Source organism: Tubulanus polymorphus, chromosome 1 (genome assembly GCF_964204645.1).
Source record: "Tubulanus polymorphus chromosome 1, tnTubPoly1.2, whole genome shotgun sequence".
In the NCBI taxonomy this organism is placed as follows: domain Eukaryota; kingdom Metazoa; phylum Nemertea; class Palaeonemertea; order Tubulaniformes; family Tubulanidae; genus Tubulanus; species Tubulanus polymorphus.
The window spans coordinates 30,570,794-30,581,889 of NC_134025.1; the positions used below are offsets into that span (position 1 = coordinate 30,570,794).

Below are 11,096 nucleotides of genomic sequence, written 5' to 3' on the forward strand. Positions count from 1 at the left end.
ATAATGTCCCTCGGTCGGTTTGTTTCGATATTTAGTACGACTTGCTGATCAAGCCGGGTTCAAAGAAACTTGGTTTTACGGGATTTATCGCTATCAATTCTTTGTTTTCATTGTTTATTTTCAATCAAAACGAATGGGACTTTCATTCAGTGGCGATGAAAGTACGCGACATTCGTTGGGAAGAGTGAAAATGGACTTAATTCGCGAAGTTTAAGTCATTTTCATTTCCCAGATATTCGCCGCGGTTCAACGACCTTGAAAATTACACTGACGCAATTGTCAAAGCTTAAACATTTTGATGAATAGTCGATGATTATTTTAATCATCATCTTTCATAAATCTATATCAATTCTATTTGTTGATCAGTGTAGCACTCAATAGAATAGATATATTATTTAAATTCATAGATATTTATGGTCAATTTCCATCCAAATTGTCAAAATTCCACCTCCCGCATTTCAGCTTCGAGTTTGTGGACGACCGAAAACTCGCTTCCGCATGTAATATATTGCATGTGTAGAAATTTATAATTTCCCAAAATTTATCAATTTATCCGCGTTCTCAGTGTGTAAAATCGCGAACAGCGACATTTAAAATGCCTCCGAAACCTAAAGCATCAAAACCCGGGAAAAAAGTTGAGGAAAAGAAGAAGGAGAAAGTTATCGAGGTATTATTCATTGATCAACTCCCATCATACCGACCAAATCCAATCAAATTCAATAATATTACTGAGTCTAGACAATATTTTAGATTTTTAGTCCATATGAATTAGTTGAGTATAGTTTGTAAAAGAAATCCTGCAGAGTCGTTAGCTGCAAATCATGATATATGTGTATGTACAAACAGTTGTGATTTAATAAGTCATTTGTGCAAGTGACTTCAGTGAGAACTGAAGAGGACTTCATTCGGTCAAGTAAAGTTAGATTGAGATTTTTCCCAACTTAAGACCGGTACCTAATGATGATGATAATCTAAGATGGACGATGTTTGAGTTGAAATTTTACAGATTGGAGCGGGTTAGCCCGTAGGATTTGCTGCTATCCAGAATGACTCCATTCGCGTGACTAGTCCAGCCCTTGACAGGACCGGCCAGACGCCCTCGACTAGTGTGCGAATTACCTAGTTATCTCCGCAATGTTAAATTTCTTTTTAGGATAAAACATTCGGTTTGAAAAATAAGAAAGGAACGAAACAGCAAAAATTTATCAAAACTGTGACGCATCAAGTAAAATTTGGAAATCAAGCTTCGAAAAAGGTATCGATTGATCGGGAATTTGAATTCATTATTAATCATTAACTGGCTAGTGCTATGCCTGACTGTAAACTTGTTATATTTCGCAGGTTGCTGACCTTCAAAATGAGAAATTCAAGAAGAAAGATGATAAGAAGAAAGAGCAGGAAGAAATGAATACTTTATTCAAACCGGTACAAATGGTTCAAAAAGGTACGAACTAAACCTTGAAAAGGGACAGACTGAGCCTACCTTCAAAAAGGCGCAAGCTAACCTTTTCTTAAAAAATGTTTAATTTCAGGTGCCGATCCGAAGAGTATTATCTGCGCATTTTTCAAACAAGGTCAGTGTAAGAAAGGAGATAAATGTAAATTCTCTCATGATATGGCCGTCGAACGGAAAGCACCGAAGAGAAATGTTTACGCTGACGATGAGAAAAACGGTAAGAAATATTGATTAATTCTACAAAGAGTTTAATAATCTGAATCGTGATGATCGTGATCGATTTATTCCTCTCTCTTAATGACTCCTATCTTTTAGTTGATTCTATGGATAATTGGGACGAAGAACAACTTAACGAAGTCATCAATAAAAAGCACGGTGAAAAGAATAAAGCAATGCCGGCCACTACAATTGTAAGTAGTTTAAACTGTTTGAGTGAGGACTTTTAAATCTAGAGTCAAATCCTGACTGTGTAGTGTAACAGGTATTGTATGATGTTATCTGTTTGTTTTTCAGATCTGTAAATATTTCCTGGATGCCGTTGAGAACAGTAAATACGGCTGGTTTTGGAGTTGTCCGAATGGTGAAAGTTGTCACTATAAACATGCTCTTCCACCGGGATTCGTTTTGAAGAAAGATATGAAGAAAGAGGACAAATCTGAACAGATTTCAATAGAGGAGCTCATTGAGAGAGAGGTCAGTGACTGGCTAATCTATTTATAGAAACCCTGCTACATGTCTTAGTAACTTTTAGTTTCAGTTTCTAAATAAACTGGTAGCTTTGTTGTTATGTCACCAGATCTTGTGGGTTGAGAGGCATTTTAAGTGACGTTTAGATGTGAAAGAGGAGAGAGAGGGTGGTGAAGGTGTAATTCTAGGACTAATAGGTCTAAAAATGGAAAGTTTAGAATGAATTTCAGTTAAGTTTATTTTGAATCTACTTTTAGCGAGCGGCTTTAGGAGGCGACACGACTAAAATAACTTTGGAAAGTTTCCTGAAATGGAAAGAAAGAAAGGTAGATCATTATAAATTCATGGACCGATCGTAAAATTCTGTTTGAATTCTTCTAAAGATTTCGTTCTTTGTTTTTGCAGAGAAAAGAAAAGGTTGCGGCGAGAAATAAAGATAAGGAGAAGAAAAAGAGTGATTTTAAACAAGGAAGATGTTTAGGAGTAAGTGAAAATACACCTGAGCTTCACAGATCAATTGTATTCACACCGCTAATGAATGAACAATGTTTTGTTTTTGTATACAGATCAGCGGTCGTGAAATGTTTGAATTTAATCCTGATTTGATCACGGGTGACGATGATGAAGCTGATGAAGGAACGATTGAAAGAGAACCAGAAGAAGATCAGGTCTGTATCCGCTGTGTCCGTTGCGTCTCCGTCTGTCCATCACAATAATCTATTCAGAAACTCTTTGAAAAACGTCTCTCTTGTGCCCAGATTTACGAAAAAGTCGAACAAATTTCTAGATTGATTGCTATATGGTTGTTTAATGTTTTGGATGAGGAAATGATTCAAACTTAACCTTATGTCCATATTTTTCAAATAAATCTCTTAAGATGGATAACGGTATTCTACCCGATTTTCATAGTTTAATCTTTAAGTCCTTCATTTTGACTGTTCGTCCGTCTGTTGTGTCTGTTACAGTTATATTCTCATGAACTCATTGATTAATTGTGTATGAGGTGTTTATGAAGTTTTTTCGTGCTATTGTTTTTTGCAGGAAACTGAAGAAGGCGATGATGTAGTTATAAGAGAAATCAATATTGATGACCTGTCTCGACTAGTTACAGAAAACGATAATTCTGCCGGAACTCAGAGAAATAAACGAAAAAATAACGACGGTATTTATCAGTTAAAACAACTCTCAACTATACATGACTCAAGAATTTTAAGAAATTAATTCAAATTTCATATCAACAAATAATTGGATATTTGAAGAAAATCAACCTTCGGATCCCACCAATGAAGATTATTGAGTGTAATTGAATTGGAAGAAAGACTTTGAATTGAAATTAGTTTATTTCATATTTTCGTTCACAATTTGAATTGAACTGATTTTAACATTGTATCTCAAACTAACGCGATGTTAATATATTATTTGTTAATTTGTAGATGAATTAGGTAAATTAGACGAGGCTGCTGCTATATCAAACGGCGGAACATCAGAAGCAGCGATACAGGCCGCGCTATCAGCGACGGTGAACGGTGACGTACTAGCAGGAGATATTCCTATAGACGAGAATCTGTTCGAAGATTTAGACGCACTCGAGGATGATTTAGATACTTTAGATTTGGACGATTGATATCTTCGCTAAGTTTTTGATTAAAACAAACATTGGGAATATGTGATAAATATTCAGCAAATGAGGAATCTACGCAACTGATTGTGTTTCGATATTAATGAAATTCATTTCATGCATTATTTTTTTGCTCTTGGCTCATAATAAAACATAGTTCAGTCAAACTCTGTAAAATCATCACCATTTGGTTCCTGAAGTCATCTCTATCATTGAGTCTCAATTGTTTCCAATTCAGTTTACTAAATGTAATTCGTCATTTGGATTTAGTCGTCAACATAATGATCAACGTAACTATGGTGACTTTGACGAGTTTGGCTGTATTTTGAATACAGTAGACTCCGTGCTTAATTCAGATCGTAATGAATCCAGTTTATAAGGAATCTGGATTAAACATCGTATTTTACATACCGGGTTTATTCGTGTACGAATGGACCGTAAATATCCGGGTTTACAACATCTATATTTGGAATAAAGTGGGTTTGAATGTGTAATGAATTTAATGACATAATCAAACACTCTTATATTGAATATGAAATAATGTATAATTATTGCTGATAATGAAAACTGGGAAGATATTATGTTTTCATTGCTCTTGTGTTCCTTCATCAGTAGCATTTTCTCATTATGAAAGCGCTTTAATGATATTCAGACTACCCCCCTGTGGTGAGATGAAAAAAAAACAGGCTTTTATTTTTTTTCTATATTGTTCCTGGGGCTGGTTTCGTAAACTTCTTCTACTGATCGGCAACCGTTTAAAATCCGTAGCCTCTGAGCTCTGGTAACATCGCTGATAAACAAGTTGAATTATATCCTTGTGATTAATTTAAATCTTAGCGAGGCTTTCAGGCACCAGTCCCTGGTCTTTGTCCTATCTATCCAGTCTAGACCTATGTAGTGATACCTAGGTTTATTCGAATCATTTGTGTACGTTGAATTAATTTGTGCTAATGGTTGGTTGATTATGTTAAATTTCACTTGGAATTCAAAAATGTGAAATGAATAATAAATAATGGAGTTATTGAAAAAGCGTATTATTGTCAAATGATTTTGCATTTTTTTAGAGTTGATATTCAATCTGTTAGTTTTATGAAACGAAATGAGTTGATAATCATTTAGCTCCAGAGAAGTCGACTAACAAACAGTTTAGGGAGGACGGTGCTTCATTTAGCTTTGGCCACATATCTTTTGAGTCCCAGGTGGCTGCAGCGGAAATCATTACAGAGGATTATCGCTTGCTCGAGGCTCTTAAGATATACTAATTAACGTCGTAAATTAATTAAACTAATTATCATTTAAACAACGTGAACTGGTATAGTGTTTGAACTGGGATTCAGATCGTTTAGTCACGCTTATTCGCATGCACCAGCTCACTGCACGCTATTAAAGTCAGGCCACCTTCCTGTTTTGAGAGACCTTGGAGTAATCAGACTGATTACTCCAAGGAGAGACAAAGCCTCACCCAACCCCTCCCCCACTGCCATACCGGTAATTGAATATCCGATATTCTTGTTGTACTTTGCTAATGATATGCTAGAGGTTAATGAAATTATAGGTATCATATTGGTATGGGGTATTTATACGCGACGGTTAGCTAATTCATTATTAATTGATTAATGGCCATTGAAAACGTTAGTTTTTTCTGTCAGTTTTGTTGACAGTGGCCAACACCCTTTATATGATGACGACCTAAGCAACAAATCGTAATTTTCAATCACCGATATTATTGATGATAAATCCATGCGATCAATATGATTTGGGTCGATGTTTGAAATAATCTCGAAAATCAAGGCCAAGCAAGGCCCAGATTCACTTTTGAGACTGAATTAATGAAGGATTTAATCAACGTTTTGGGTAGGCTAAGCCCATGAATGTACCATACCAGCTGTGCTTATCTTAAGGGGTAATATCCTAGGCTTTTAGAACATCAGCTAGACATACACTAGACTTTCAAGGCGACTCATCAGTCACTCTACCGATGACATCGTGGGGAGTTTTTTTTCGTGGGGACTCTTTTTACATGTATTGAATTCTAATATTTCTAATTTCAACGTGTGATAACATTACCGATTAGGTTTTATATGCACACGTATGAATCCCCTGGTAGAGACTAATCTGATTAAATGATTTTAAGCTCATCTGTATACAACTCATTTCATCTCATAAACAAGATACGCATAAATTTCATAATCTATATAAGGAAGCATTGATGGGTAGGCCTATATTCTATGTAGCTCCCAGGTAGTAAGATTAGAGGATCCAGGGTAACTGTGAGACCTTGGAGTACTCCAAGGTGATACTGAAGCTAAGAGGGTGTGAGGCAACGCGTTAATGATAAATCATCAGCGCTAGCCGCAGCTGACAGACGACGAGTGTAGATGACAGCAAGCGATTATTGAGACCAAAGAGATAATCTCACGAGCATCAGAACAAAAGCTGATTAAAACACGGAGGAAAGAGTAGATGTTACTAATAATAGTGATGATAACAGGGTGTCTGATATAGCGCGAGCTACAAGAAGCGTTCATGGCCGTTTTGTCAAGGCACGTTTCGGAGACTTGGGGGCCTACGGCATTCAAACCTACTGTGTTATGACCGCTGCGAGGGACAAACATTCAGGTGTGGCGTGACCAGGCAGTCAGTCACTGGCTATTCACCAACAATATCCTCAGAGCCAGGACCTAGAAACAAAATGTCAACGGCCCATATAAAGCTGACTCGGGCTGATCCAGGGTTTTTCACAGGGCATATTATGATAGATAATTCTATTAAAAATGAATGGGTCTCAAATTCCTTCGAAGATAGTACAAAAGGGCAACATTAATATACATTTTATCTATTAACTTTTATTTTCATATATATTCATATTCTATGGAAAATCAATGAACGATCGCTTTGAATCAATGGTTTATCAGCGCATTCAACACGTATGATATATACATATATACATTAGTTATCAATGATAAGTATTGAATTTACATGAGAATGAAGTACATAGAAATGTCAGTTTCACACGCGTTGAGATTCAATCAGCATGGATCCGGTTCCCAGAGTTGCCAGTTACGTATTTAACTTTCATTCGGGATCTTGTATATCTGCACCAGTTGTGAGTTTAGAGCACGGACTCAAAAAAAACGAGAATCAGTTTAGAGTCCATGGTTAGAATTATTACACCCCAAAACTGTTAGAACTCTGGATCCTGTGGATCTGTTTTGAACAAGACCCAAATTAAAAAGACTAAACTGTATATATATATATTTAGTCGAAACGTATATTAACGTCAATCAAAAATTATACCAGGGGTCTATGTATGACTTCTCATGTCGACGATGAGCAGTTTAAGAAAGGCTTCAGACGAGAAAAGTAATGAACACCGGAAAAGATCTTGATTCAATAACAGCTCGCGCAAAGGCTATTGTTTAGATGTTCGTTTATCGGGGAATTTTACAGAACTTTTTTGTTGTGATAATATCGCAATACAGAGACCTTTATTCGTAGAATTCACGTGCGTCATTTTCCGCCAAAATGGACGTTACCCGTTACCGGTACCGTTTTCTTATAGGGATTAACCCTGTTATTCATTTGATTGACCGTGGGGCGGATCCAGCCGCGGTGCTCGACGGTAGGACCTCTCTTCTATTTTTCAAGTTCTGGTAGAGAAGTAGGGCTAATTAAAATTTGAATAATCGAAAGATCGTAAACTTCTTATGCATTACTCACAATCCTAGGCTTGATCCGCCCCTGTTGGTAGAGTTCGTTTGATTTGATTTGTTTTGATTTGATTTGATGTCCCTTACAAACAGACCACACCTGCCGAGAGAGGGTTTGATTTTAAAATTGGAAATCGAAGTAACATTTATAGTCGTGTGATCGGTGGTCTTTTTTGTTAAAATCGTAAATTGAATATTTCGGTAATTTTTAACTTTTGGATAGCTAACAGCTTGTGCTTGGCGGTCAATGTGACGCGTCGAGAATAATGTCTATATTGATGATGAAACACTGAATGAAACCAAATCCCGCAAAATTACCAATTATTTTCGCTTGTATAAACCTACAACAAACTGATTTAACATATAATATAGAATTCTCCTGGTTTCTCATATAGTTTCCAGTCAAAAGCTCACTCTTTAATAATTAACACAATTTCCAGCAGTTTCTACAGATTTAGTACATTTGTATTAGCGGATTGAGATGAGGATCCAACTGTTAACTGATTACCGCTTGGTGCAGACGAGCTACTATATATTGGAAGTTCGGATATTGTCCCACGGCGTCTTTCGTGACTTCCCGTACTTAGAAACGACACAGATGGGCGATCGGTTGATGGATCGGGAGCCGGCAATGTTAAATGTCGCTTCAGTCCGATTCGCCTGGCGACTTGTTTCGCAGGAGCGGTAATGTTTTGAATAGCATTGTCTATTTCTTGAGGGCTAACTCGCACCGTATCGCCCAGGAATCGACTGCGAAGCGTTTTACGGAAATTCTGCCTCATAAACACGTAAACTAAAGGATGTAGAATTGTCGTCGAAAATGCTAAAGCGAGAAAACATAATTGGATCACTTCTAATGTCCAATTGAGTTTTTCAACGACGGAAATTATGCTAAGAATGGCGTGAGGTCCCCAACACACCATAAAAGTGCTAACAATAATTAGAGTCATTTTAGTAACGCGTTTTTCCTGCGATCTCGCCATCGAATTATCTTTCAAATTCGACTTTTTTTGTAAGTGTCCAAACGTGGCTTTCACGACGGCGCTCCGGAACTGAAGTCTACTGCGCGCTTCGTGATAAATACGACAATAACAGACAATTATCGCCACGTTCGCAAACACGTAAAAAATTGCATAATATAATTCGTAATAATACTTTCTTTCGTGCGAAAGTTGGAACCACAAATAACAGGGAAGCTCCGTGTGGTTTTTGGTGATTTCCTCGCCATCGTCCGGCGACGAGAAATTATACCCGATAAATGGCATCACAAATCCGAATATTGATAATCCCCAGATAAACACAACCGTAAATTTACTATTAGTCGGAGTGAAACGCCTTTTCATGGGCGTGATTATAGTATCATAACGGTCTAATGTAATCACTAATAAGTTCACGACACTGGCCGTACTGGCAAAGGATATAGTCGCCTCGTGACAGTAACAGAAAGCACGGCCATGAATCCTGGACGTCACCATCATCGCAAACGTTAACGGTATCGACGTTAAACAAATAACTATATCTACAACGTTTAAATTAGTTATGAATAAATTACTAGGAGATTTCATGGATCTTTGATTGAAATGATCGACAATTAAAACCGTTAGATTTAGAAATAAACCGATCGCGTTTTCGATCATTAAAACAACGGCTAACGGAACGGTTAATTCGATCGCATATTCCTGATCTATTTCCGACAACGTCATTTTCTACGACAGTAAAACGTCTAATTCCAATATACGAAAACGAATCCTGTTGTCATGATTGCAAAATATATCCTTTATCCAGTTAGATCCAGTTAGTGTAAAATAGAGCGCAGAGTGGGAATATTCCGAGCAATTCAAACCAAAGCCTGATGAGTAAATGGTTAGATACCCGCTTCAACATCAATCGCAAATAACCTGCAATTTAGCGATCATCGTGACTTTGATCGATTTGATGCGCATTTTAAATCATTTCAATTTTCCGTTTCTGTAAAATTCTAGTCACGATAAAATTGAATTAATAACTGGAAGTTATCGAAGCTCCGATTGCTACAGTTTGGTGACACACGACTCGCAACAGGTCCGGAACTGACGACAGAATAATCAATTTGCAGCATGCAATGCGTAAATATACACAGTTATAGTCCCGCGTCGCGTAATCTCCCTCTCTCTCTCTCTGCGCTCGCGGATACGTCGCGATTACATTCCTAGTAATCGCAGAGCAGAAGCCAAGTGTCAACAAGGCAACCAGACACGCATGCTTGCGAGCGTCAATATCACTTCTACAAATCCAAAATGGCCCAGGTCACTGATACGCGAAAGCGACAAGTTTTGTCTAACGTTCCAAGGTTCTAACTCGCAACCTGACCATCCAGAGAAACGAAAATGGAACCGCAAATATTAGGAAGTTCCGTATATATGATTTTTGGTGATTTCCTCACCATCACAAATCCGAATATCGATAATCCTCAGATAAACACCACCGAGGATTTTAGTGGGTGTAACCAGATTATTCGTTTGGTCCATCAATTAAGCCTTTTAAAAACATCTTTACGTTCGACATTTTTCCCAATGGCGCTGCCATCATTTCCTTAAGAATGATAGTCTTGTTGCCATCTACTTCAGTCTGAGATGTACTTACGTACAGTAAACCATTCGTAGTCAAATTCATCTCTTCATCTCGTACAAGCACTCGTGCGCAAAGAATCAAAAATATATACCTGAACGATTCCACTCGCGGAGCGGTTTATAAATACAAATTTATAGATGATTTAAATATGAATCTATATAAAAATGAAACTATTAGTCAATCGCTAGGGTTCAATTTGCCACAGGCGTAACCATTTTCAGCTAAAATCATTGCACACCCCACCTTAGACTGAAACATATATAGCCATGTCTTCCTGTGCTACCATCGTTGCGGTATCTATTCCTGTCCTCGCAATGCCGTAGGGCATATTTACGTCTATTTGGCTCCTTTGCTTACATATATAAAGCTTTATATCATTTGATATTGACAATTATTCAACAGTACAATCATCAAAATATTTATCAACTTTTTAAGAGTATCAAATGTAAATTCAGGTATTACTTGCTGCTTTGCCAAATTGAAAGGAAATCGAAGAAGAATATATACCAATTCTGATCCAATTTTTTCCATTGCGTCGCCTTGTCATATCCAAAGTGTTATTTTGGAGCTACAGTAGTATCGAGCCTTACGGGTTTGTTCTGTTATATTTAGATTGAACATATAAATCTATTCAACTCAACTCGTTCGACCTATTGATCTCGGGTCTAAAACTCAAATCGATAAGACCTCCTCAACTTATCACATGAGTCAAACTTTTTTTTAGATTAAGCCTCTAGTAATATAAAATCCAGATAAAAAGACAAATTAGAAGCCTACACAATCAATTTTCAGTAAGGAGAAAAATTTGTCATTCATATATAAATATATTTTAGTTGTCCATCATGTGACAGACGATCATCCTTTTTTGGTAATTATCTCAGACAGAAAAACCACCCCCCCCCCCCCCATCCTATCGAATGTTATATGTATCACTGCGAATTACACGTAAAGTTCACGCTGGAAAACGTTCATCTTTCCGATGATGCGATGCAGTACGCCTATTAGGCCTATTTTT

At 37.2% G+C, this 11,096-nt stretch overlaps 2 protein-coding genes across 2 annotated transcripts; one reads left to right on the forward strand and one right to left on the reverse strand.

The window, feature by feature from the left end:
- Positions 1-488: 488 nt before the first annotated feature.
- LOC141904044 (zinc finger CCCH domain-containing protein 15-like) lies at positions 489-4,774 on the forward strand. Its single transcript, XM_074792497.1, has 11 exons — positions 489-667; positions 1,154-1,255; positions 1,342-1,444; positions 1,533-1,673; positions 1,772-1,866; positions 1,970-2,149; positions 2,401-2,469; positions 2,549-2,626; positions 2,710-2,811; positions 3,185-3,305; positions 3,577-4,774. Exons 1-11 carry the CDS (start codon positions 596-598, stop codon positions 3,765-3,767), a joined length of 1,254 nt encoding a protein of 417 aa, XP_074648598.1. The 5' UTR covers positions 489-595; the 3' UTR covers positions 3,768-4,774.
- A 1,829-nt stretch (positions 4,775-6,603) lies between these two features.
- Positions 6,604-10,113, reverse strand: LOC141908085 (G-protein coupled receptor 22-like). Its single transcript, XM_074797911.1, has 2 exons — positions 7,482-10,113; positions 6,604-7,411 (listed from the first exon to the last, which is right to left on the reverse strand). Exon 1 carries the CDS (start codon positions 9,172-9,174, stop codon positions 7,918-7,920), a length of 1,257 nt encoding a protein of 418 aa, XP_074654012.1. The 5' UTR covers positions 9,175-10,113; the 3' UTR covers positions 6,604-7,411; positions 7,482-7,917.
- Between the last annotated feature and the right edge of the window lie 983 nt (positions 10,114-11,096).

What these genes read in the sequence shown, in the direction of transcription:
- LOC141908085 (XM_074797911.1), bottom strand. Translation starts at nt 9,174, where the DNA reads ATGACGTTGTCGGAAATAGATCAGGAATATGCGATCGAATTAACCGTT.
- LOC141904044 (XM_074792497.1), top strand. Translation starts at nt 596, where the DNA reads ATGCCTCCGAAACCTAAAGCATCAAAACCCGGGAAAAAAGTTGAGGAA. An exon ending in GAAATCAAGCTTCGAAAAAG is followed by an intron (nt 1,256 to 1,341) that starts GTATCGATTGAT and finishes TATATTTCGCAG; the next exon opens with GTTGCTGACCTTCAAAATGA. An exon ending in TGAAATGGAAAGAAAGAAAG is followed by an intron (nt 2,470 to 2,548) that starts GTAGATCATTAT and finishes TTGTTTTTGCAG; the next exon opens with AGAAAAGAAAAGGTTGCGGC.